At 53.2% G+C, this 26,109-nt stretch overlaps 10 protein-coding genes across 10 annotated transcripts; 6 read left to right on the top strand and 4 right to left on the bottom strand.

Moving 5' to 3' along the window:
• Positions 1-117: 117 nt before the first annotated feature.
• Positions 118-2,980, bottom strand: AB675_2639 (putative coatomer subunit gamma; the record flags this gene model as incomplete). The annotated part of the gene is made up of 3 exons (XM_018142627.1): positions 118-350; positions 399-2,849; positions 2,905-2,980. 3 exons carry the CDS (start codon positions 2,978-2,980, stop codon positions 118-120), a joined length of 2,760 nt encoding a protein of 919 aa, XP_018005131.1.
• Positions 2,981-3,503: 523 nt separating this feature from the next.
• Positions 3,504-4,274, top strand: AB675_2638 (Phosducin-like protein C2A9.09; the record flags this gene model as incomplete). The annotated part of the gene is made up of 1 exon (XM_018142626.1): positions 3,504-4,274. One exon carries the CDS (start codon positions 3,504-3,506, stop codon positions 4,272-4,274), a length of 771 nt encoding a protein of 256 aa, XP_018004932.1.
• A 1,593-nt stretch (positions 4,275-5,867) lies between these two features.
• On the bottom strand, positions 5,868-6,955 carry AB675_2637 (Fluconazole resistance protein 3; the record flags this gene model as incomplete). The annotated part of the gene is made up of 3 exons (XM_018142625.1): positions 5,868-6,420; positions 6,475-6,687; positions 6,777-6,955. The coding sequence occupies 3 exons, from the start codon at positions 6,953-6,955 to the stop codon at positions 5,868-5,870; spliced, it is 945 nt and encodes a 314-aa protein (XP_018004943.1).
• A 1,827-nt stretch (positions 6,956-8,782) lies between these two features.
• AB675_2636 (uncharacterized protein) lies at positions 8,783-9,940 on the bottom strand (the record flags this gene model as incomplete). The annotated part of the gene is made up of 4 exons (XM_018142624.1): positions 8,783-8,890; positions 8,941-9,258; positions 9,367-9,455; positions 9,589-9,940. The coding sequence occupies 4 exons, from the start codon at positions 9,938-9,940 to the stop codon at positions 8,783-8,785; spliced, it is 867 nt and encodes a 288-aa protein (XP_018004865.1).
• Positions 9,941-10,512: 572 nt separating this feature from the next.
• AB675_2635 (uncharacterized protein) lies at positions 10,513-11,190 on the top strand (the record flags this gene model as incomplete). The annotated part of the gene is made up of 1 exon (XM_018142623.1): positions 10,513-11,190. The coding sequence occupies one exon, from the start codon at positions 10,513-10,515 to the stop codon at positions 11,188-11,190; it is 678 nt and encodes a 225-aa protein (XP_018004794.1).
• A 548-nt stretch (positions 11,191-11,738) lies between these two features.
• Positions 11,739-12,971, top strand: AB675_2634 (putative transporter; the record flags this gene model as incomplete). Its single annotated transcript, XM_018142622.1, has 4 exons — positions 11,739-11,786; positions 11,838-11,972; positions 12,060-12,696; positions 12,787-12,971. 4 exons carry the CDS (start codon positions 11,739-11,741, stop codon positions 12,969-12,971), a joined length of 1,005 nt encoding a protein of 334 aa, XP_018005314.1.
• A 776-nt stretch (positions 12,972-13,747) lies between these two features.
• On the top strand, positions 13,748-14,299 carry AB675_2633 (uncharacterized protein; the record flags this gene model as incomplete). Its single annotated transcript, XM_018142621.1, has 1 exon — positions 13,748-14,299. The coding sequence occupies one exon, from the start codon at positions 13,748-13,750 to the stop codon at positions 14,297-14,299; it is 552 nt and encodes a 183-aa protein (XP_018005172.1).
• A 245-nt stretch (positions 14,300-14,544) lies between these two features.
• On the top strand, positions 14,545-18,153 carry AB675_2632 (uncharacterized protein; the record flags this gene model as incomplete). The annotated part of the gene is made up of 2 exons (XM_018142620.1): positions 14,545-14,611; positions 14,828-18,153. The coding sequence occupies 2 exons, from the start codon at positions 14,545-14,547 to the stop codon at positions 18,151-18,153; spliced, it is 3,393 nt and encodes a 1,130-aa protein (XP_018005167.1).
• A 1,065-nt stretch (positions 18,154-19,218) lies between these two features.
• On the bottom strand, positions 19,219-20,686 carry AB675_2631 (uncharacterized protein; the record flags this gene model as incomplete). The annotated part of the gene is made up of 3 exons (XM_018142619.1): positions 19,219-19,275; positions 19,328-20,458; positions 20,510-20,686. The coding sequence occupies 3 exons, from the start codon at positions 20,684-20,686 to the stop codon at positions 19,219-19,221; spliced, it is 1,365 nt and encodes a 454-aa protein (XP_018005024.1).
• A 2,500-nt stretch (positions 20,687-23,186) lies between these two features.
• On the top strand, positions 23,187-23,812 carry AB675_2630 (uncharacterized protein; the record flags this gene model as incomplete). Its single annotated transcript, XM_018142618.1, has 2 exons — positions 23,187-23,339; positions 23,372-23,812. 2 exons carry the CDS (start codon positions 23,187-23,189, stop codon positions 23,810-23,812), a joined length of 594 nt encoding a protein of 197 aa, XP_018004933.1.
• Positions 23,813-26,109: the final 2,297 nt, after the last annotated feature.

Raw genomic sequence — 26,109 nt, 5'->3', positions numbered from 1 at the left:
TTCGGAGGCGGCTGTCTGATCTAGGGCACCTTTACGCTACACGACGCGGAGCACCTGCCTAAGTATCTGCGACTGCACACTCAAAAAGGCCTTTCAACTGAACCAGCGTCGGCCAACTCAAGCCAACGCCTGCAACACGCTCATAGCAAGTCCCTCCTCATCACTCCGCAGGCTGACCTTGACAGTAACGCCACTGGTCTTGCTGAACGCCATCTTCACTAACGCCGCCACTCTGCCACCTGTAACGCTCTTGCCATACAGCTTCAGCGTATGTGTCGTATTCGAAAGAACCACATCTGTGCCCTCCAGCGGTTGCAGGGAAAGCGTACTAGCTAATTGCTCGGCCGCATCTGTGATTATTAGCATGGGTACTATGAACAACTGAGAATGAAACTTACCGGCCAAGCTCTTCACGCTGCTCAGCTGGAGCGTTTCGCTGGCTTCCTCGCCATTAGCGCCTGTGCCTTCCCAAATATGGTCGAAGTTGCCCGCAAATGCTGGCGCAACAAAGTCCGCGCCCGACAGCTCTATGTTCTCAACCTCGTACTCATCGTCATACCCAGAATCTTCTGGCTCGCCTGTCGTAGGGTCGATTTCTTTGCTGGTGAATTTGAGGCTGTTGGACAAGGTCGTAGTGGGGAATGCGTTGCCTTCGGCCTTTTTGAAGGCAACATAAATAACACCGGGCTCATTTGTCTTGAGTCTGGGCGCTGGGATGATGAACTCCTCTTCGAGTACAGGCTCTTCGTCCTCTGATTGTCCGACTACAACAGTGACATCGTCCAGGACTGTTGCTTCAAGAGTGTTCTTGACATCGTACTGTATTACAACATGATCTTTGAAGATGTGTTTCACAGCGCTGACAACGTATTCGGTCTCGCTTTCTGTGAGCTGTACGACAGCACTTGATGTGAGCACATCTCCGTACGCCTTAAGCTCCGGAATATTGGAGAATATCTCCGTGTATTTTTGTGCAGCAGCCGCTGATGTGGCAGAAGATTCTGCAGTGCCGTTTGCTTTTGGTTTCGCTGGCCCAGTGGAGGGCGCCTTTAGTGTCGGCGTAGCTGTCGTCAACTTCTTTGTCCGCTCCTCTGCGAGCGCTTGTTCGTGAGATACCACTGGTACGCTCGAGATGTCGAAGGCAGCACTGAATGTCGACTTGTCTGTAGACGTAACATAATTGACCAACTTGAGCTCGAATGTCGACAACGAGAACATCGAGTCATTCTTGATGAACCGTTCGGCGACATCGTCTTCCTCATCCATCAGCCGCAGATTCAGAGCAGCACGATCTCGTACTTCGTCGTCTGTGTCGTCAAGACATCTTGTTAGAAGCACCCTGACGCTCTTCTTGACTTCAGGATCTTTCTGTCCAACACCGAATTTGGCCAACGCTGTTACAGCTGCAGCTCGCACAAGTGCGTTCTCAAGCACAACTCTGTTGTAGATATATCGTATGTACTTGGTCGGCTGTGGTGTTTTGGGTCCTTCGACTCCGATCAAGTGCAGAATGCGCACTGCCAGTTTCGTAAACTCGCAGTCCTCAATGAATTCGCAAAGGTGTGATAGGGTCTCCTCCTTGCTGCCAGGCACAAATTTGATGAGGTCGAACATGCTTTCCACGACCGCTCGCTTGAAATCGTACCCGCCCTCGTCCCTGAGAATGCCGCTGAGGAATGTTAGCATGCCAGCTTGCTTCGCTGGGAACTTCATGCACAGAGTGCGAATGGCCTCGACAATCGTGATCTTGAACTCGTCTGTGATCTCAGACATGAAGCTCTGAATCTGCTTCATTAATCGGTCGACACTAGCCTCGTTGCCCGTCTTTAGCAGGGTGGTAATAGCGAAGGTAGCAATCGATCTATTGCTGTTTGAAATCAAGGCCTCAATATCAGGGTTGGCAGAATGGACGGCCTGTGGCTTGAACGACGCGAACGAATGCAGTATCCGGATCGCGGCAAACTTAGTGACAGCCCTCGGTGATGTCAAGAATAGCTGCAGAACGTGTATCGCCTGAGCAGCTTCCGCATCGGTAACATCTGGCATGTTGCAAATCGCCTTGGCTGCCTCAAAGTTGACCATCTCGCTCTTGTGCCGCAGCCAGCTGTCAAGCATTTGCATCATAGGTTTCCGCGTGCTTGGGTCGTCTTCTGCGAGTTTGGCAGCCAGTCGGACCAGCATCATGACTCCTGCCGGGCTCTTGACTGCGCCAGCCGCACCAAATTGTTGCACCATCTTGACCAAAGCCATTCGATCGTGAGAGCGCATCTGGTAGAGTAGCCCAATAGCATGGTACTGGTTCATGTAGTTTGTGCCGGATGCAGCCAGGGCTTGTGAGCTGCCACCGAAGCTGAGGAAGCCGCCGCTGGATTTTGACGAGCCTGCCGCCTCCTGTGTCTCCGACTGCCACCTGCGGACGACGTCTCTCGCTAGAGGCAGCAGATGATACGAGGATACAAGTGCTGCAGAAGAGACGGCGGGAGACTTGTCGACTATTGCGGTCTTGATCAATCGTTCCATGCCCTGAACACTGGTGGCATCGATGATGCGGCACAGTGATCGGATGGCATTAGCCTTGTAGACAACATCGCTTGTGACTGTGAGATCTCGCTGTATGATGGCCGTGAACATGATAATATCCTCAGCGGACGACGCCAGCTCTTTGACGATCAAGTACACCATTTGTCGCAGGGATGGGTCCTTGTTCTGGAACAATTTCGAGATACTGAAGAAAAGGGTGGTGGCCTCGTTCGTAGGGAACTTCTCGCCGGTGAAGAGAAGGACAGCGATCTTGGTGAGTAGTGTACGACATTTTCGAGGAGATATTGGCGACGTGTTGAATAGTCGTGCTGTTCGGGATGGTCAGCCTGTCTGATCCAGAAAACGATGAAGGAGGGTTCATACCATCCTGAAAGACGGACGTGCGGTCCAACTTGAACCCTGGCGCCTCCGCATCTTCGTCCTTCTTTGCGTAACTCATGCTGGGCGCTTGGTAGGTGTTGTGCTCCAGACGTTGAAGTGCCCCTCGATGGGTGTCCGAAGGCTGAGTGATGGCAAGGAACTACGGGCCGAACATCGCGACACTGGCTTGAGGACTTCAGAGCATCTGCGACGTCAGCACAGGACAGCCCGGGGCAAGTGAGGAGCAGTGCAGCAATCAGAGTCGTGGTGCACGCTTCAACATTGAACTCCCTTCCAAAGGACAAGTAGTACCAACGCCAAAGGGAATGTGCGGAGCACGCAAGCCACAATTCAGTGGGCGCCACAATAGGTGGCTGTGGTGGAACAAGGCAACTTTAAAAATCGCTGCCTTTTCTAGGCCGACTCTTTAATGCTCTTTTGCTAACGATACATCTTGCAGGCTGCAGAACCTTAAGAACATCGAGCTACACACTGACCCCCTCTATCGGATATTCTCGCATCACTCGTGGTCTCAACAACCCACGCTACTGGTGTCGGGCCGGGCAAGCCATCCAAACGGTGAGAATATGAACGCCCCAGACATGCCAGTCCAAGTCCCCATAGACAACCCCAACGCCGACACTGAATGGAACGACATCCTCCGCGCCCACAAGATCATTCCCGAGAAGCCCAAAGACCCCGAACCCGCCATACAGGAGGCGCTCCTCGCCGCTCACCAACGTGCTCATGACAACCGCCTGGAGGACAAGACCCTTTCCGAACTAGACGATCTCGAAGACCTGGAAGACGACGATTTCTTGGAATCCTATCGCCAGAAGCGCCTCGCCGAAATGAACGAGCTGAGTCAAGCAAGCAAGTTCGGGAGCGTGCTGCCACTACAGAAAGCAGAGTACGCGCGGGAAGTGACGGAGGCGAGTCGGGAGGCGTGGGTCGTGGTTGTGATGGGCAGTAATGGGAGTGAGCCCAAGAACGCAACGGAGAGCAGGGTGCTGGAGCAGTTGTTGCCGCAATTAGCGTCCAAGTACCCTGAGGTCAAGATCTTGAGCATTAGGGCAGACTTGTGTGTCGAGAATTATCCGGAGCGAAACACGCCTACGATTTTGATATACAAGGACACGAATATTGCGAAGCAGGTTGTCACGTTAGGCTTCCTGAATGGCGTCAAAACGAGTCTAAGGAATTTGGAATTGTTGTTAGTCGAAGTCGGGGCGGTCAAAGAAGGCGATACTAGATTGAGGGACATGGACGCAGATGGTGAACCTGGCGAAAAGGACAGGCGAACGGGCATCAGGAGTGGCGGCGTAGGGAAAGGAGCAAGAGTGGAAGATGGAGACGATGACGATTGGGATTGATTCCCGCGATCCTCTGGACGACTGTCAATCAGCCCCGCATGGTCAGCGTCTGGCAAAGCATGTTGCATCTCATGAAAGCAGTAACGGTCGAGACCTGGTCCGTCCGTTATGCTCGATTCGTCCGTTATGCTCGATGAATCACATCTTCACCGCCAGCAGTCTCATGTGAGCCTCTCCATTTGGGCCACCTGTTTCCCTAAAGAGGCATAACTTACGCCCACAAGTCCAGTCCAGGCAGGTCAATTATGCTCCGGATCCAGTAAACAACTGTCGGTCCGCGCTGAGGTGTATGAAATACATCAATCGGGTGGGCATGTCCACCTGTCTATCGTCCGTGGCATCATAATGGCATCACGTGGTACTAATTTGAAGCCTTCGGACAGGCTGGGGCTCATGATGGTTGGGAGAGAACTTGGGTCTCCGAGCACTTTTTCCGTGCGTCTCAGCAAGGCCAAGACACGGCTGCATATAGGATACGTTGTAGCGAATCTCGCTGTCGATGACTGGCGGCGCAGGGACTTGCCTGGACTCTGCGTGGTCGCATGTTGCATGTTCTCTGACAAAAGTGCTCACTGTCAATACCGCCGCGAAAACGTCCATCGTGGGCCAATGACGGGGAGCCCTGATCGGGGCGTCGTCCACGTGTCGTCCAAGGGTTGTTAGTGAATATCGTCTGATAATCGCGGCCACTCCTCTGATTGGCGCACGTTTCCAGAAAGACAGCGCCATTGCAGGTCTGGCAGGTCGTAATATGGAGACTGCTGCAACAACAATTCCCTTCCGGGCCCCTGCAATGAACACCGGTCACTACAGTCTCCTTCCTTGGTAGTAATGGTAGTCTCGGAGACATGTCAAGGAGGTCAAAGGCTATTCGTCCATTCGAGCCAGATCGTCTTAGTCATCTGTCTAGTCTGTCGGCAAGCATGGTGATCCACGGTAGTTCATGAGGTGACGATCAGGCTGATGACAAGGCCTGCCAAGGCTCAGAATAGGTTGCAGGTCGAGTTGTTGTGGAAATCGAGTCTAGCCTCCTCTTCATCAGCATGAATGCAGAGCTTGAGCTAGTGCACAACCAGAACCTGCGTCAGGCTGCCGTGTCGGTACAATGTCGCTGAGATTTCCACGGGCTGGTGAAGTCCTTGATCCTATGTAGACTTGAGCAGCGAATCCAGATGATTCCACACTCAAGCGCATGGTGATCACTGCGTCTAGGCGAAGTGAATCTCGAAGATTGAAGTTTGAAGTGACTAAGTTGGCACATCCCGATAAGTTCACCTTGCAGCATGGGCTCGATTGCAGTAGGCGGATACCGATGTCAGCCGGCGGAGCAACGAAGTTTGCGCGTGGACGCACGATGTTGCAAGCGTCGGATTCTGCTGGCATCAGGTGTCATCTCGACGAGCATCTGCCACATATTGTCCATCGCCGGTAATGCTCGTCTAGACTGCATCCTCGGTCGGCGGTGCATGGTGAGGGATGAGTCCAACCCAGTGGGTTCCTCGAAGGTGCCGATGAGCTGGGCGAGTTAGCCTATGTCGATCATGATGGTCTCCAAGCGTCTGCACGCGAGCAGATGCTTGTAGTGCCATGCTGTCATATCAGCTCATCTCGACCTCCAGCGACTGCGCTTTCTGCAATCGCACGTCTAACGTCGTCCTCCTGGAACACGGGCCCGCTCTGTCCATCACACCTCGCCAAGTTCTTCAGCCGCTCACAGACGTCGCCCACATCGACGAGACCCTTGCGGAACAATTCGTGAGACTGAATGTAATCCCATGTTGCGCCAGCCCCTAGTAACGGTTGTCCGGTCTCGTCGTCCACTGTGAGCATCTTGAGCGTGCCGAAATGTGCATACTTTGAGCTCAGGTCACTGCCGTAGGACGAGGGGGTACCTGAGTGGTTGTCTTTTGGCACGTAGCCCAGTGGGCCGACCAGTTCATCGGGATCGGTCATGAAAGGAGTTGGCCCGTTTGACTGGGAGCCAGAAGTTGCGCGTAGGATTTCGTTCTCGGTAGCAAAACGTGCTATCTCGCGCTGTAGTCTCTCCTTTTCACCATTCAGACTCGCAAAGTCGTTCTGTAGGTTCGTTAATTTGACTTCGAGGTCTTTGACGTGGCGCTCTTTGCGCTCTCTGAACGCCCTCTGCCTGTGAATGTGTTAGGCTCTGCTTGTACATCTGATGGACTGATATCATCCTTACGCTGCCCTGTTCTGCGCTTTCCTGCGGCTCTGCTGCGGGGTCAGATTGTCTTTCTCTTCGCTGCTGCTTCTGTTCTGTCCCGGATTGACATCGTCGCCTATGTCCGGCGAAACGTCGTTCGGCAGAGGCGGTATTGACTTGTGGTCAACCTCGGGTAGGCTTATTGAAAAGCTTCGGGGATGTGTAGTGTGGGTGGCGATGCCGAAAGGGGCGCTGATGTTGTGTTCGCAGCAGGTTGTTGTAGGAAAGCATTGGGATCGTATTGGAAGCTTTGTTGAAACGCTGCAAAGGCGGCATCGTACTGTTCCTGTGTGGAGATCAGACCACCCGCCTGCGATACTGGGTCCTGTATACGCACCGCTGTGAGTTGCGATGGATAGTCATTGATATGAGATAGTTGTTGTTGAGAGTGGGTGTTCTGCTGATCGTCGCCGAAGAACTGGTAGGGCTGCGGAGCCGATGTGAAGTAGCTATAATCCATCTCGAGCCGCTGGGTGTTTTCCCAGAGAAGTTGCCCGCTTCGGGTTGTTATAAAGTAAATGAGTCAGAGGGGCAAGATCGACGGTGAGGTATGCACTTTGCATAGCAGACATGCGAGGGGTTGACAGGACGCAAGTTGTCGAGCGATAGAAGAAGTCATACATCTAACTAATCTGCTACGAAGGACGGCGCATTCAGCAATGGCTCCTGTTGGTAGGATGAAGAAAGGTTATGCCCCGAGGCAACCTGAGGGAGCAAATTGCACCCACGCCTTCTGCAACGCTAGCCAGGCTGCCACCGCAGTTGAGTACTCTGAAGTATCGTCAGGTCTTGCCCTTGTCATGAGGCCGCTGGTCTTGCAGCATGCCTGCAGTAGCACGCATGGGCGGACTTGTCCTTCAGCTCGAGCAGCCACTGTCGATCTGCCTCAGATGTGAGCAGCGCACGGTGAAGCAACAGTAGCACGAAGGACGAACATGAACCAGATGGAGGCCTGTGAATTGACGATTTGCCGAAGAGACAAGGGTTTCAAAATAGGCGTAGTTCACGAGCAATGACTACCCGTCAGACGCCGGAACGTGGCACATCGCTGACTGATCTTCTATGGCGGACCGTGCAAAGACTCTCGTGATCGCCGCAAAAGATCTCGGACTGACGACAAGTATTTTATGGTCAGTTTCAGGGACCACCGCAGCAAGCCTGGGCCTGACAGCGCACGGACGGCAAGTCCAAGAGGCTAAATTACGGGGGCATTCCCAAACCTTGAAGGCCTGATATCCGTGTGGAAAGGACCGTTGAATATAGAGCTCGACCTGAATGTTGTTGGGTCAACGGCCGTAGCATATGGTCGCAACGACCGTCGTGTTCCGATGTAGTAAAGGCCATGCTCGTGGCCCAGATGAGCATGAGCGACAGAGACAATTTGCGTGCTTGGACGACCTCAAGACGACAACGGACAAAGCTCGCGGAGGATCGGGTGTCCACGCAACCACTCTGGTGGATACAGGTGTTTCTCAAACGTGACTCAGCCAAAGGAACCGAATGGTCAGGGCCTCGATGCGCAGTGCCTCTAAATATTTCAATTCATTCGCTCTCGATCACAGACCATGGCTTGGTGCATTTCACTCTTAAAACGACCCCGCGGCTCCTCTGAATGATGCAATCATGCAAGGCTTCGTATCTCCTGTGCTCGCCCACCAACATTCACACCGGTCTGCGGTAGTAATCCGCTGGCAGATTTGGACACTCAGAAACTGTTCTGTCGGGAGACTTCAGACACGACTGTTATGCAGGTAATTGTGGCTGGCACGGATGCGGCTGCCTTTCTCGAATAATCTGTAGGCTGGCAGAGTGTCTCGTAGTCTATGCCAATGCTCTGATCGCATTACGCAGGGCCGGACTGAGGTTCATATACAAGACTGGCGAAACTCAGCAATCTCGACCGCCAGATAAGAGCATGCACACTGAATGTCAAGTCAGATGAATCCCAGGCCAGAGCAACCTCGAACAATCTGGCGTCATACTCCGGCTCAGAGTCGCGGAGAACTCTCGCACGCGCGGCACGCGTTTGTCACAGCTCCGTAAGCGAGACACTAATGCCACGATCTGCCTGCAGCTTGAGGCAGCCACATAAGATCGAGTCACGAGTAAACCTTTCTGACTTGGCGACCGTTTGAAGGGAGCTAGCTACCACAACGTCGGCATTTGCACGCCTTCCCGTGAAGTTCGGGCAAACTAAGCTCTGTCCTCAATAGTCTGGGGCATCGCTTGGGCAACGGCTGCGCGTCTGCAGAGCCGCCAACGTGCATAAACCTATATCCACGTTGCATCAGTCCGTGTCTGTGGGATCCCAGTCTGTAACGAGGTATTCATCTAATCCACTGAGTTTCTTCATGTCAGCGTCGTCGATCTCGAAGAAATCAACCTTGCCGTTTGACTGTTCGTGCATCAGCGGCCGCGAAGTTCGAGCTCACGAATTTCTCATACCTCTATACGCTCCTTTGAGACGCTTTTTGGTAGGGGAATGTATCCGTTCTGTACAGACCACCTTATCATGACCTGCGCCCCGGTGCACTGATATTTTTTGGCCAATGCAACGATGACCGGATGCTTCATCCGAAGAGCCCGTGCCAGAGGAGCGTATGCTTCGATAAGAATGTTGTGTTGTTTACAGAACGATGTGATGTCCTCTCGAGTGTTGAAAGGATGGACTTCCACCTGGTTGATTGCGGGTAAAATGCGTGGCTTCGATGCAATCAGCTCCTCCAGGTGCTTCACTCCGAAGTTGGAGACACCGCCAATCTTCTAAACATCCACACTGTTAAAGACGGTGAAAAGGCACCTGGGCTCGATGGGGGAGCCCAAAATCAAGGGAGGGCTGTATCGCTGGATTGAAGTTAAGGGAATACGCACGACCTCGCCGTCGGCTATTGCGTCCTCCACAGCTTTCCAAGATGCCAGCCTCGCGGCTTTGCCCCCGTAAGGACTGTGAAGCAGGAACACTGGACACCCAAATATCAGAGGATTTCGGGAGAAGCATTTCGACAACCGCAGGTCGTTGTTAAAGGCACCATCAGAAGGCTAGGCGAGTAGACCGAGTTCTGCTGTCAAGTCAGACCCGTCAGAGGAACTCACAGTCAATGTAGCCCAGACCGCATGCCTCGACTGATGATTTGATCGATTTTCGTGCAGCTGCATAACTCGAATTCTGTGCAAGCTTCGATGTGAAGAATATGTCTTCACGCTTTAAGCCGGACGAATTGGCGTTCGTATCGTTCAACCAAGAACTTATGGCTTTCCCACAGTCTCGTTCATTGCGATACATCTGAGCCGAGTCGATGGCGCGGTAGCCTGCATTCAAGGCATATTTGACAGCTTCAGAGGCTTGCCGTGAAGACATCATATAGACGCCTAGTTGGATCTGTGGGATAGTGAGGCCATTGGAGACCGGCAAACGCGTTGTCAAGGAGAAGCTGTTCGGCGCCATCTTGGGTCAATTTCAATTCAGCCTCAGGATGTAGTCTTGAGAGCAAGTCCTTCTCTATCTACTCATCTTTTAATGACGAAAGTATCTGAAGCAGATGAGCGGAGCCGCCTGTAGCAATGACGTTCTGTTAGGCTTTGACTTGGGCTTGGAGGGCTTCCCTTTGGAAGCGGAGATTGCATCCCGGCCGCCAAGAATGGACCATTCTGAGGCCTAGACACGGTACCTGCACCAGGTGTTTCGTGTTGCTGTAAACTACCCTTCGCAGATCCGGATTTGTCAAGGCATCAAGCCACAATTATGTGCAGCAGCCGACATCTCTACAGCTTGCTTCCGAGTTGAATGAACGGCTTTTCCGTGCCTGACGTTATTGAGCGACCTGTCAATCATCACAACGCGAAGACATCAGGCTGCCGGTACAACATGAAGCTCTGACCGGCTCAGGATGAATATACGACGTTGCCAATGCCTTATCCCGTCCTACAAAGGGACGACATCATCAGCGAAATCAATCTGCCCGTTGCGGCTTTCTGTGTGCGCGGTTGGAGTCATCACAGCGTTGGGCATTCGGTAGCATGGCGTTTTCATCTTCTAGCAGTGACGATAATTTAAACGAACGGAACTTCCGCAACAGAAGGATCGGTGGCCTCGACAGCACACCAGAGGACGAAGGAGTGCCTGGATCCAGTACAAGCGCGACGAGACCCGAATTTGACATTCTCAGGTGGTTTCCAAAACATCAGAGTTGTCAACGCTACTTTCTGGATCATGCCCAGCATTTACCTGAAGTTCAGGCTTTCGCCAGCTTTATCAACATCCTTCTCCCTTTCCAACGAGAGCCAAATCCAATACATTCTTCCAGGCGGCGAGGATCGAACGCGAGCAGCGATTGGGGTCCTTCTTCGTCTAAATCGCCTTCTCCCGTTTCAGTGTCCCTTCTACCATACATAAGGCGGCTGGTGGTCTGCGGTATGGACATCCCGCCGATACTCAAAGGCTTCTTTGGTCACGACTGGGCCGTTGGTGTTGGTCCGCAAAGGGAACAAGAGAGGAGGAACTACTTGTTTGTCGCAAAATCTGGTGGGTGGGCTGTGGTCAAACGCGAGTATGACATGTCGCCGTTAGAGACAGTGCCCTTCATGCAGCCACTGAAGGACCCGACTGACGGCGAGTTGCATGCTGCTGAAGAGAAATGGAGTGAATGGCTGGCTATGGAAGACTGGATGGTTGGCTCGCGAGCGCCTCCAGCTTGAGAGGCAGGTCTGAGCGTTGCATGGCGAGGATCATAGCGTTGATTTTGTGGTTTCCTTCTGGGCATAAGGTAAACCGGTCACTTTTGCACTAGTTACGAGCGGTTGTACGCCCGCTGGGCAAATATGGCATTGAAGGCTGCCTCCGAGAACTACCCCAATTCTCTGTGTGCGCGATGTGCTTTACCGGCAAACCGTGCGATAGTAGCTGATTGAAGGGCCTCGGGAGATGAGGGAGAGATGCTTGCCGCTCGGCCATTGCCCGTCCCCACGACTTGGCATAGCAAACCCCCGCATTTCATCACTGGCCCTCAGGCAACATCCCGGAAACATCGTTGGAGAGGTGGCATCTAGCGCTGTCTCCAGGCCTTGTTGCCGGCTCCTCACACTGGCTAATAGCCAGGATGTCCTCTATGACGACTATGGGTGCCGATCGCGTAACGGTCCTGGCCGGTCAACATGCCGTGTCTAGCTATAAGATGTTGACTGAGACCATGAGTCCTGGACAGACCGACCATTCATCCGTACTGCCCTAACATTGGAAATACAACATGGACAAATCGAGCGTGCCTGACCACGTTGAGAAGCAGGAGGTACCGGTAAGTCGTGTTCTCGTGCTACATGGATGTCTAGCATCTGACAGTCAACAGGCACAGAAGCAGCTGGACTCTCCTCCTACCGAGATCGAGGAGAATCGTGAGCGACGAGACTTCCTCTTCGACGCTAAGCGGAGCGCTGCATTGAATCGTCGACTCGACAAGCGACTGCTGCCTCTTCTATGTTGGGTATACCTGCTCAATTTCCTGGACCGTGGCAATATCGGCAATGCTAGGGTGCTTAACGCTGAGACGAAGGATGATCTCCTTTCGCAGACCAACATGACGTCCAATGGATACGCGGTCACCGTTTCATTATTTTCAGTCGCCTACGCTGTCTTCGAAGTCCCCAGCAACTGGGTCATGAAGCACTACGTGCGGCCGAGCCTGTGGCTTGCCTTCCTGCTGTTTGCTTGGGGGTGCCTCACGATAGGCACCGCTGGAGTTCAGAATTATGCAACCGTGGTGTCGTTACGCTTCCTTGTCGGTGTGGCGGAAGCAGGGTTCTTCCCAGGCATTGTCTACTTGATCACAATTTGGTATCCTCACAATCAGAGAGCATTTCGGATAGCCATGGTCGTCGCTTTTTGCAATCTTGCAGGAGCCTTCGGAGGCAGCATCGCCTTCGGCATCGGCCACGCCAACGGCGCTGGCGGACTCGAAGGATTCCGTTGGCTCTTCATCATTGAAGGCATCATCACGGTTATTAGCGCTGTGCCTCTCTGGTTATGTCTGCCAGACTATCCTGCTCGCGCTAAGTGGCTGAACGAGGATGACAAACGCTTCGCAGAAGATCGTCTACGAGAACGGGGCGGCGGCTACAATAGAGATCATGCTACCCGTAAGGAGTTGATTGAGACGTTCGGCAGTCCTCGGATGCTGGCGCACTACCTGGCTTACGTGGCCGACGTTGGTACGTATGTCTATGACCCTTGGTCGGGCGAGAATCAGTCTCCCAGTTCTGCTTCATCCCAATATATGCTCATACTGACGGTTGCAATAGTCCCGCAGGGTAGCTTCACTTTCTTCACTCCGACTATCGTCACCGGGCTTGGGTACCAGTCTGTGCAAGCCCAGCTTCTTACAGTGCCCCCTTGGGCTGTGGCTTCGTGGTCGCCATTTCCTTGTCTTACTCGGCAGATTACTTCGACGCTCGCGGATGGCACATTGCCGTTGCCTCAACGATAGGTGGTATTGGGTGGCTTACCGCTGGGTTGCTCCCTGCTGACGCTTTCGTCGCCCGCTATGGTTGCTTATGTATGGCCGCTTGTGGGGCGTTTCCATGCGCTCCATCTCTGACAAACTGGGTGACATGTAACTCGCCCTCGCTTCTTACAATTCCCTTTGCTATCGCATTACACAACAGCTGTGCTGGGATCGGACAGATCATCAGTCAGTGGATATGGAGACAGAACGAGCGGGCATCGGGCTATCATACGGGTAACTTTGTCTGCGCCGCGTGCAGCTTCTATGTTGCAGCTACGGCTATAGGATTGAGGCTCTGGTATGCACGGATGAATAAGAAGGGCACCTTGGATGCTAGAGGCGAGAAGCGGACATGGTCATACTGAGCGGGCAGGCTACGACTATAAGTACCTAGTACTGGGCGTTTTCAGCACCTTAGCAACTTGATCATTTCCAAGTCAGGGCGGGCTCTGAAGGTCAGAAACTACACCGCCAGTACAACGGGTGTTTTTGAACAAGCCTCACTTGAGCGTCAGGTCGTACCACGGACTTGTAACGGATCTTCAAGCCAGGGAGGGCGCTGGTCAGGGCCGCACTGCCGAAGGTCACGAGTTGCAGATAACGCTCCCGACTTTGATGACGAGACCGACTCCCAGCAAGGTGCTTCTACCCGTCTGGACCAATCCAGAAATGGAGCAGCCAACTGTCCTGTTGGTGCTCGGACAGCGTTCAATGAAGGATACACTGTTGCACACAAAGCAGTTCTTGTCTCTGTCCCTATGCCTACCACATCAGAAAAACTAGTACTCACCTATCTCTTCACAGCTCTCGAAACTGCGTTCCACTGCTTCTACTTCTCCTTCCGAAACAAGAAACTGCACTATGGCTTCTACGACTCGTTTTCGTGGCCAAAAGACGCTTACGAGTATGACGGACCTAATACTCACACCCCTCGGGCGGATATAGTCTACGGCGATCTTGAAGCCACTCCTGAAGAGTTGGAGCAAGTTGCGGCTGATATCAAAAAGAGTCGTCTACTCAAGGCAAGAGAATGGCTGGCTAACCGACTCGCGACTGCAACTCCCGAAGTGTCGGCTCGAATGGATGCTAGGAAGAAGATTTCGGTCGACACGACTCACAAGAAGAACAAAGCTGCGAAGAAGTACTACCGTGATGTTTGTGATGTCAACTGCTGCACCGGCGGGGAGCTTAGAAATCATAAAGCAGGTCCCTTACGCATTGAGGCCGTCGCACGTGGTGGCAAAGGTGTTCCTTACCGCTGTGAAGCGTGCAACGAAGACTTCCACTTCGAATCTGACTATCTTGTATAGGCGCTAGTCCAAAATAAGGTTAGCCTGGTCCTCGACGAGGCAATGACAGAGACCACTGGCATAGTAAATTTCCTGCATCCCATAATCGTTTCGCGCGTAAGAGTCCATTGATCAAGAGCTACGCATGGCGCCAGCATCTGCGCGCTCAGAGCCCATTCACAGAAATCCGGCACCAGTCTGGGCTTCTCAGGATATTTGCAGATGACTTCGATGACGCGACTCCCGAGACAAAGGACAACCCAAGCATGGATCCAAGAATGCTACTCGACCCTAAGGGCGCGCTTAAGAGACAGCAACAGTCGACAAGCATTGGTAAGTACGATCGATTCGCTCATTCGCGGTGACGATTCATGATTCACTGCCGCTTCGACGACTTCACTCGCCGCCTTCCCACGTGACTCACTACAATGGTTGCCTGCCTTTTAGCGACTTCAGGCATCATATCTACGACCGAATCCTCCTCCTGATCAGCCACTTGCATCAGTCTTCTCTCAAGCAATGCGACCGTTGCTGATTGCGTGTGTACAGCCTCGACGTCAGCCGCGAAGTCGCCACCGATGTCCGATAAATTAAAACCTTCGCCAAGCACGAAAAGGTCACCCGCATCACAGTCTTCGACGCCGTTGTCGCCCAACCGACCTGCACCCACATACGATCCGAGAGCCCTCTTGGATCCGCGAAACCGAAGTAGACCTCAACAAATTCGTTCGCCTGCCATGAAGGCTAATGGCGTCAATGGCACGAATCATTCTCATTCTGATGGACCGCCAGATCCTGCCTTGCTCCAAAATGGCGATGCATCTGAACCAGTAAGTGTCGCGCCACCAGCTGTATCACGGGAGAACAGCTTCAACGGCAAACGAGCCATCGAAAATCTGTATGGAGTCGAGTCACGGTCCGATCAACCTAAGAAGAAAGTAAAGTCGCCACAAGATGAGACGGAGAGAGACTCTCGAGCAAAGTCGCAGAAGTTCAACTCGTCCGGCACTGGCATCATTGGTGACTACATGAAGCGTCGAGATGACCCGAACTATCAGAATCGGCCGACTCTTCTTCCTCCAGTCGAGGCCAAGGACGATCGCGTGGTTGATCTGACCTCCGAGATCGATAACAACGGTAACGACGACTTCGTTATCACTGGATCAAGCACCAAAGAGAGAGAGGTATGCTTCGGGGCAATCTACACGGACGCTATGGCATTCTTGGTTCCGAAGCCTCGAAAGAACAAAGGAGCCTCGTTCTTGCAGCAGGGCCAATGGCCGCCAATGAGATGCTCACTAGGGCGTGGCACAGAGGAAGCCAAGACGACGATTATCAAGGTAATTGATCCCAGCAATAAAGAATTCGCAAAGATCACAGCGCACGGCGCAGCAGGCCTCGCAACACTGATGGACTCTATCGAGACCTTGCGGACGCAGCCGCGGCTGCTGAATCGTCCGAGGCGCAAAGATGAGCAGGAGCATGCGCCATGTTCTCAGACTATGAAGCTGGCTGTCAATCTCTATGGTCAGAGACGTGATGCTGAACCAGTAGGAAGGATCCTAGGTCAGCTCAATATCTGGCTCAATGATGTTTCAAAGGATCTGCGAGACCCAGGCACAGAGCTCCTCAATCCACACAAGATGATTTCACACAAGGCTCCCGCTCGAGGCAAGCCTGTCACACGCGCGGTCAACCAGAAGAGTGTCGTCGAGGCCGGATCCGAGGAAGCGATGGATAGGGCGGTCGAGAAGATCTTCGACCACTTTGCCAACGAAAACATCGAAGAGACTGATGCGCCACATGGAATACTGACCCCACTGCTACCACATCAAAAGCAGGCATTGACGTTCATGTTGCGCCACGAAAGTCCTCCCGACTACGAGGATGACACTTCGTCCAAGCTATGGTCGAAAAAGTACAGCAAGACCGGCATCTATTACCAGGAAGCGGTATGCAATCTGACAATAAACGAGCCACCTCCAGTCTCCCTGGGAGGTCTACTAGCTGATGTCATGGGTTTGGGAAAGACGCTGGAATCCCTCACTCTAATCGCCGCCACCACCGACAAAGCCAAAGCTTTCAGTAAGACCCAGGTGCAGCGAGGCCCGGAGAACCCTGATAGGCAGATCAGCGCGAACAGCAAGGCGACATTGATTGTATGCCCGATGAGCACAGTAGCTAATTGGGAGAGTCAAATCAAGGAGCACCTCGACCCGTCCTTCACCTGGGTCACCCATCATGGATCTAATCGTACCAAGAACCCATACGACCTTCGAAAATACGATATAATCATCACCACGTACGGAACGCTGCAGTCGGAAACTCGTAATGGTTTCGGTGGGGTACTACGGTCTATCAAATGGTTCCGGGTAATTCTGGATGAGGCGCATACCATTCGAGAGTCAAGCGCGCTCCAGTCACAAGCCTGTTTCGAGCTTGAGGCTGATCGGAGATGGTGTCTGACTGGTACGCCAATTCAGAACAAGTTAGCAGATCTTGGCTCGCTGTGCCAGTTCCTGCGTCTCTATCCATACGATAGCGTGGCGGAGTTCTCGTTGTACATTGTCAAGCGGGCCGGAAGTGGCGACTCCACGTTCCTCAAGCGACTAAGAGTCTTCATTGATTCCTTCACCCTTCGGCGAGAGCGCGATAAGATCAACTTGCCACCAAAGGAAGATCTCCAGGTCGCGGTCGAGTTCAGCGATGCAGAGAGTAAGCTACACGAGTTCTTCCGGGGGCGTTCAGAGATCATACTTGCAGATCTGAAGAAGCAGCGAGACGAGGGTAAGAAGCACAATATGCAGATCTCCGTCCTGCAAGGCATCACTATTCTGCGACTCATCTGCGCACATGGTCGTGAACTGCTTCGTGAGGACGACCTGGAGACTTACAAAGGTGGCGCGCCGGAAGATGCGATCGAGTTGGATGACGAAGAAGACGTCAAAACGATGACACCGCTACAGGCCTACGAGCTTTTCCGAATGATGGACGATGCCGACTATGACGTTTGTCGTAACTGCGATTCCTCGATCGCAGCGAGCACCCCAGCCGCAGATGGCGACACAGATACAGGACCTCGCTGCTACATCTTGCCATGCCGAGACCTACTCTGCGCCCCATGCTTCCGCCAATACAAAAGCAACTATGACGATAAACCCGACGACAGCTCCCTTCAGTGCGCCCTCTGCCACGGGATCACAACCGCCACGTACGTCGCCATCGAAGGCAACGTCAACGACAAGATCGAGACCATGCAAGCCAACCAACCACAATCCAAGAACAAAGACCGTTACGGCGGGCCCGCCTCCAAAACTCTTGCCCTTCTCGAAGACATCGACAAGATGACCGAAGAAAGCAAACCCTTAGAAGTCGCTGGAGAGCCACCGCTCAAATGCGTTGTTTTTTCCGAGTTCACCTCTCATTTGAGTCTCATCGCCCGTGCCCTCGAAGCCAGGGGCTACAAGACCGCCCGCATCGATGGCTCCATGAGCCTCTCTAAGCGGAAAAAGGTCCTTGAAGCCCTCGCCACCGATAACACTCTTACTATCCTGCTCGCCTCCATCAAAGCTGCCGGCCAGGGTCTGAACCTCACTGCCGCGAGCCGCGCGTTCATCATGGAGCCCTTATGGAATCCCGCAGCGGAGGCCCAAGCGGTGGATCGGATCTATCGAATTGGGCAGACTAGGCCGGTGGTGGTGAAACGATATCATATGAAGGCCAGTATTGAGGAGAGTATCATGCAGCTGGCGGAGAAGAAGCAGAAGCTGGCAGACTTGAGTATGGGGAGGAATCACAAGGCGTTGAGTAAGAAGGAGATGCGGGAGCAGCACTACAATGAGATTCGGCAGTTGTTTGAGAGCAAAAAGCGCTAGGGGGTTATGCATGGACTTGGTTGGGAGGACAATAGTGGTTTGCATTGCCTTGGGAGGCTTTCTGAACTGTACGCGAAGTCGACGAGCGGCATCGCGATCTTGCGCGTGGTCCGGGGCTAGGCGTTGGTGGTGGTTTGGCATTTGCATACAGAGGTCGAAACCTTGGAAGCGTCAGTTTGAGAATGCACATTCGTGGCATCATGCCCATGATGTGATTGACGACCATGCGAGGTCGATAGACGAGACTAGACGTCTCCTGTGAAGGCGTCAAACGAAGTACTACAAGCTACAAAATGAAGATACACTGGTCGTGAAGTGCCTAGTCTTTGCAGGCCCCGTGACGGCGCAGGTCTTGGACGAACGTCCAAAGAGATTCCCTTCTCGTAATGGTACGCAGCAGTACTCAACCCTGGTAGAAATGATGAGCACAGTCTCTGTATGAGACCGGATGACGAGTCCGTCTCGGTGGGGGAGTCAGGCGCGTACCAGAGCTTGGTGGATGAATATATTTGCGGGGTGCCAGCCAGCGCGACAGATCTGAACAGGCCGCACGCTCCAGATATGATCCTGTTATGGGTCACAGCGGTCGAGTAGTAGGGGGCGTCACGCCTGAAGTGGCCCCCAGAGCTCCTCCTCTCAGCCTTGGTTTGGCGACCGCATTGAAGGCGTAACTGAGGCCGGATGACACGGTTTCTGGACAATGCGTGTGATCCACTGCGCAGCCAAATGACGAAGCCGTGGGAGGTGAGTTTCGCAGTCCAGCATAGCAAGCACACACATGTAGAGCTGATGACTTTCTCATTACTAACGAAGGTGGCTTTAGTAGCCTCAAATGACGGGACTATGTGCAAACCAGCCAGCGAGAGATCTCCCGGTCCTTTATGACTTCCTGCTTCCTGCCGGGAGACGATATTCCATCATTCATATGCGCCTTCGATTAAACCATTAAACAAGGAATCCCATTATCCGACTCGACTCCACCGCTTTTTGGCCTTTCTGGGTATCTCATTTCTCTGACGTTGATTCTTCGTACATGTTTTTGGGCTTTTTTTTGTAGAAATTTCCCTAGAAGAAGTTTCCTTTGGGCACGGCCAGGAAGATTGCAGTAAGTATACCGCCAATCTATTGCACGTGTTAGTATGAACAAGTATCGGGAAAAACGGAGTGTACATACGATGACACCGGTAAGGATCGCTTGTATGAAGATAGTGTCCTGGATAGATCGCAGGGCAGGCTCCTGGATCCAAACTTCACGATCGAAGATCTTGCGGATGACATTACGGTGGTCGTACTTGGCAATCCATGGTTCGTCTTCGTAGCTGTTCTTGGTGCCGAAGCTGTCGAAAGAATTCTTCTTGAGGTCGATCTCGGACTGTGCGTCATTGCTCTCGGCGAAGAGCTCCCATGGGCGTAGGTGACGGTGGTGCATGCCGTGGAGGACGACACACATGCCTTTCCACGCAGCAAAGAGGGTCGAGATGCCGATGAGGAATGCGAGGAAAGCCAGAGCGCGCCATCCGCGGCTGGCGCTGCTCAGGGTGATGACTACACCGTAGACGAGTCCACCAATTATACCGAAGACACCAAGGCCGCGCGCGAACATTTGTCGAGGTGGGTTGCCGTTACAAATGGTCCAGCGTATGAAGTTGGGATGAGCCTGGTGACGAAGAGTCCATTCCACGGTGGCAATGACGTCTCGAAGAGCCGAAGGATGAGTTGTGACAGAGAGTGCCTTCAGGACGGTTGTCCTCTCACGAGCTGACAAATTGAGCATTCTGCTCCCATCTTCGGCGATGTAGAGGGCGATGATGCGTGAGATTTCCTCACGGAAAGGCTGCACGGTGAAGGGCTGCAAGGCGTCGACGGCATCGAAGGCGTTGGCAGTCTTCTTGGTGTGGTCGGTGCCGTTAGAGCGGAGCGTGGAACCCTGCTCGCTGTAGACAGCCGTGCCGTTGGTGGATGGTGCCAGGCTTGAAGCATAGTCGCCACCATTTGGTGTTCGGGGAGGAGTATTGAATGGGTTGTAGCCAGCTTCCGTGGTCGCTTTTGGAGGAGATTCGAAATCAGTGCCTTTCAGATGGGCAGCAGTGTCGGTTGTCAACTTCTTCTCCTTCTTCTCCTTCTCCTGTGCATGACGCTCGGCTGTGGCTTGCTGGACGGTCCATTCTGGCGCCAACGCCTGATCGGACTCTGGCAGCTGGAAGAAACGCTTCACGTAGTCCTTGTACCAGAGGTAGAACTGCAGGTTCTCGGCGTCATGCTCGATGTACACTAGGAAGTCCATAAACTCGCGGGTCGAGACAGGCTAAAACAGCGACATGAGTGACAGCACAACCGACTGATTGCTTGAACTTACAGGACAGGTCCCACCGCTAATGATTTTCTCGAACGAGAGAGCCTCGGGAATGCCATAGGGACAGCTGCTAGCAGAGCTCACGGACTCGCCTGTGCTCTGCTCGGTCTTCTCGGTGTTGATGGACGTGCGTGAAGAGTCGACATGAGCCGGTCTGCGGTAGTTGAGTGAGAGAACCATGATTGCGCTTAACTTGATTGTAGACGAGTGGCGAACAGCGCAAGTTGAAAAGATATGTGGTACAGGGTACCTCGCTGGGTGTCACAATGGGATGGAAAACGTGGAGGTGGATCGTGATACGGAATGGAGGCTGGATTTGAAGGACAGCACGTCCCACACGAGTAGTGAATGCGTGGAGGGAAGGCGCGATGTAGAAATGAGGGTCTGCTTTACACTTCAAGTAGTCTTGTATCGTGGCATCCCCAGAAACATGTACTTCGACACGCGAGGAAGACTGTGGCTAGCTGCGACAAGGTGAGCAAGGTTCAACATGCTACAGGGGGGTTACTGGATTGATTGACTCAATACGAAGCCAAGAGCACTGTCGAGACGGTCAGTGGTCTGGTTCACCGACTCAGTTGGCTTTGCTACTCCGGATCGATGCTCTTCCATGTCCTTAGTCGGCTCATCCGAACCACTGTTACGCAAGGAGCAGCCAGATGTAAAACTATGAGAAGCAGCAAGACGTCAAAGCTGCAGCCACGACCACTCCACCACTAAGAAAAAGTCGATCTCCAAGCCACAAGCTTTGTTTAAGTCCATACCGAGCTCTCTAGCCTCCGGCACTGCTGCGAATTTTTGGCACTAGCACTTCTCGGACCATGTAGCGTTCCAAATTCATCTGACGATCGACCCACTGTCCGACTCTTTGCCACATCAGTACAGATCGACTCGGACTCATTGTTCAATGAAGCGGCGTCTTGACTTGACGACGTGATGAAGTCTGATAACGCACAAATCGGATTGAGAAAATGACTGCTTGCAATTGCTCAATCCATAAAGCAGAGAGAATGGACTAGTGTGCGATCGCAATTCAATTCGAAAGCTCTTAGCTGACTGGCAAAAGCCAATCAGCGCCACGTTTTGGCATCGTTATTTCATGAACCTCAGACCAGGGACTTCAAAGCTTGGAACCGCCCCACTCGTTCCGTCTTCCAGGCCTTTCAAGACTCCATGTTCACCTTTGAAGCTGAGAGCCAACAGCGCGGACACACGCCGCCGAGACCGCGTGCGTTTTCCACGTTGTAACATCAACCATGTGTACATGCTTGCAAGTAATCTCATTAGTTCTGACAGCAGTGAGGTCCAGGAGCTGCGTCTCGCAAGTCTGATCAGGCTGAAGAGAACTGCTCTTTCGAGACGCGAGACCCGGTCGCCTGATTTCCACCCCGAACCGAACCTACTAAGTAGCGAAAGATTGGCGAAGACTAAAATGATTGCCGATTCGGCATTGAGCCTGATGTCCTCCGCACATGAATAATGGACTTCTACCGAGCGAGCAAGGTACCGACGGTCAGAATTTAGATGTCACAATACTCAAGTGCCCATATGGACTCCTTGCATGGGAGGGAAACTATGTCAAACCGTGCATATCGGATGTGAGGACTAGTCTGCCGCCATATGGACTTCGGATGTCACTGCAGACTCGGCGTAGACTCGTGGTTGACAACAAAATCGAAAGCCGCCTTCGTCGGCAGGCATGTGAGGCGAAAAAGAGCACTGCCAAAAGTCTTTCAGGGATCTTACACTGCTTCACTCCACACTATAGATCTGTCAGTCAACGACCCGGGATCGAGCATCTCAGGAACAGCCGAGTAATCAAAACTCTCACCCCTGAACCGTTGTTCTGTCACCCTCGACACTCCACTGCGGAAGTTGCTACAAATCTGCTCTGCCGTCCTCGCCCAGACTCTCACTCACGAACACCCTCGACAACTGCTGTAACTTCTGGCTCAGCATCGGCATATGCTTCCGTACCAGACAATGCCTGTCAAGAAAACCTAGCCACGCGGGTCGAACCCATGCACCACAAGGTCGATGGGCTTATCGAAAACTCTACTTTGAAGTAACTACGGAGTACAAAATTCGCGTGTCGCATGTTGCTGCTAAACCGCGCTCTGACGGAAATGCATTGCCGTCACAATCGCTGGTGAATCGCTTCGACAGCAAAGTCACAACTCTGAGCGCGCGTGCTGCTGGCATGTTTGCCACTGCGCGTTCCGCCAAGCCAAGACTCACGAGGTCAAAGCTCACTACAATCCAGGCTGTCTGCAATCACCAGAATAGCAATCGTGAAGACAAAGGTGAGGACGTTGTTTGTGTACTTTGTTCCAATTGTCGTTGTGACCTGAGTATGCCAAATATGGCGGTACAGACAAAGACACCAACAACTTGTCCGCCATATTCAGTGATCCAAACAAAGGATAAGGCACTTCCAATCTTCAGGAAGCCTGGTGCATCAGTGCGGGTGATGGCGATGTTCAAATCATGCCTCAAGTCCGCTTGTCCCAGCGGGACTTGTTGTCATTTATGCCATAACGATTTACCTAGGTCAGCCAGTTTCCTTGCGTTTTCCTATTCTGTATCTTTCAATTGTCCAGTCGTGATCCAATCGAACCACGACGACCACACTCATTTCGAACCCATCACAGCTCTTCAGCAACCACATTCATTGAACATAATGCCACCTCAACCAGAAAAGGGCGAATGCCCAACCACGACCGTCACTATGACACAATACGCCGCAACCATAACCAAAACGGTCGGGATCGACGACATCCACAACGCCACCTCCACCTCATCGCCCCCCACAACGATCAAGACCATCTCCCTGGTCGCCCCCTCCGGCCTTGGGGTCCACAACAGTACCACATCAGCCACAACTCAACCCTCACGACCTCCCACAAACCATCCACAATCTCCCACTCCGCCACGCTGACACCCAGCCCAAGTCCGTCTGACGCTGCGTCCGACGCCTCCCATCAGGCCGGCCGAGTGGCCGGTGACGTGATCGGATCCCTCGCAGGTCTCGCCCTCCTCATCTTCCTCCTCGCCTGGTGCTGCAAGCGCAAGAAGCAAATTAAGCTGAAGCTGCGGTGCAGTCGGGAGACCAAGGAGGAGAAGGAGGCCGCAAGGCAGGAAGAGGAGCGGAAACGTGCGGAGGAGGAGCGGAAGAAGGCGCTCGAGCAGCTCGAGAGTCGGCCTGGTGATCTGGCACATTCAGGCCTTACCTTTGGCTTTGCTGGGTTGGGTGGAGGGGAGAAGAAGGCGCTGCCGCTGCGCCGACGATCCCTAGGAAGCCGGTGAGCAGTGCTATGGGCGCGGGGAGGTATTATGCTTGAGTCTGGGGATTTTTGAGCAGCATTCTAGGTTCGAGCAGAGCTCGGGCTTCGGCGTTGGAGGCAGCTGGACTGCAAGTCAGAAAAAGAGCATGTTCCAGCATTGAGCGCTTTCAAGCATTTCAATCAAGAATAATTCAATCCATTTTCAATGTTTGAAAGCTGGTATCGTGTCCGCTTATCAAGCATGATCGCCTACGTTACGTAGCGAAAGTCCTTGTTCTCCCACTCCGTCTCGCCTCTCATGCCCCTTTCTCTGGCAGCCGCTTCGTCCACCACGCTGGTCTCCCGATCCAGTTCTGCCCGATCGTGTCCGACAAACCCAGCGCCGTCCACGGTGCTGACGGCCGCAACTTGTCTAGCAGCTCGATCTCTCCTTCGATTCCAACTCCACAGATACCCCCACAGCAAGGCATGGCATACTCCTTTTACCGCGTAGCCCACCACCAAGCCAAGGCCCGCAGACCTGTACTCCGGGGCCTGGCTTTGGACAACAACAAACGGCCCGGCGAAGTTTCCCCAACAATACGCCGTGAAGACGATCGCACTCGCTGTGCTCCTGTGCGTATATCCGGCCATATTGCTGCTGATCATCGTCAAAGCAATTGTGAAGCTCACGCTCTGGCTATTGGTGAGCCAGAAAGCTACGAGCCGTGGCCAGGGGTAACGTCGAGGCAGGAAGGCGAGACAGGACGCAGAGGTGAGGCATAGGATGTTGAAGAAGGTGGATACTAGGAGGCGCGTGTTAGGGATATTGAGGGTGACAAGCCCGGCGATAATGAGCGCGAGGACTTGGGTCGCGTCGCCGACGGACTTGAGTTGAGTGGTGCGGGTCGTGGAGAAGCCTAGGTCACGGATAATGACCGTCGAGAAGCTGTTGATGACGCCGTTGGGGATCGCAGCGGCGAAGACTGAGACGAAAAGGAGAAGGGTTTTGGGGTCGGTGAACGTGGCGAGGAACTGTGGGCGCGAAAAGTGCGGTGCTTTGAGTCCTGTGGTGTTGGAGGCAACGCGCTGTATCGCTATGAGCCGCTGCCGGGGACTGAGGAACCAGGCCGTAGAGGGCGTGTCTGGAAGGAAAAACCAGAGGACCAAGGACCAGATCATTGTGACTGCACCGAGAATGTAGAAGATGAGGTGCCATCGAGGTGGATTTGCGGTCGAAGGAAGTGTCGAAATGCCCATGCTGATGTAGGAACCAACGATACCTCCAAACCCGAGGGACGAGTACCAGATGCACTGACGTAGAGGGATTTCAGAACGGGTATAGTACCAGCCCGTCATCAGAGTCAGACCGGGCGTCACCGAGGCTTCAAACATGCCCATGAGGAATCTGACAGCATGGCGCTCTTGTAGGTGCGACATTGAGTGAGAACCAGAACCATCAAGCCCCATAGGAAGCAAGTAAATGCTAGCACACGTTGCGCTTGGTAGCGGCCGAGCAGCCAGCCGCATGGGTACTGGCCGAAGAAGTAGCCCGCGTAGACGATCGCCGAGAGATAGTTGAATTGGGTGCCATAGAGATTCAGGTCTTTCTGGTAGTCGAACAGATTGGCGTAATTGAGAGCAGTTCTGTCCATAAATTGTAGGCACTGAGTAATGAAGAAGATCGGGAGGATCACAAGATCAATTTTTCGGCGGACTTTTAGCGACTGCACGGGTCAGCAAAAGTCATAGCAGAGATCAGAAATCATAACTGACATCTTTAGCCGTTGGCTGGAGCTGCAGCGCCTGGCGATATTCTGTATAGCCAACATCATGCTACAATTCTTGGTCAGCCTGGCGTGAGTAGACTGATGTGAAGGTGTCTGACCTGAGCATTAGTCTCATTCTCGACGCTGAACACCGTGCTAGAACTTGTCGCGGGTCCGCGGTGTGCTGTGAGTCGTTCTGACTATCAGACCTCTCAATTTCTATACGTTGGTCCTGCAGTTTGAGACTCGCCATCAAAGGGTGAAGCGGTGAGTTGGAGGCGTTTGCCCGTGCCCATTAGCTGGTGCCAAAGTCATGAGTGTGAGTCCATGTCGCGCTTGAGTGGATCGAGAGCCGAGAACCCTAGGTGACTATTCATTACCTCCACGAACCCACTCGTCGGCTCACAAGCTGACAGTGAAGGAGTGGAGGGATGAGGTCAAGCCACGAACGTAAAATAAGTTTTGCTGTGGCCAAGGCGCCTCGCCTGGGCCTTCATCCATGCAGAGCAGCTGACACATTACGAGAGTCCTATGATCGCGAGGTGGCGTTTGCTTATCTCCCAATCGTCGT

The sequence above is a fragment of the Cyphellophora attinorum genome, assembly GCF_001299255.1.
Source record: "Cyphellophora attinorum strain CBS 131958 chromosome Unknown Contig2, whole genome shotgun sequence".
In the NCBI taxonomy this organism is placed as follows: domain Eukaryota; kingdom Fungi; phylum Ascomycota; class Eurotiomycetes; order Chaetothyriales; family Cyphellophoraceae; genus Cyphellophora; species Cyphellophora attinorum.
The sequence above is the reverse complement of the archived record's forward strand: the minus strand, read 5'-3'. Positions and strand labels throughout refer to the sequence as shown.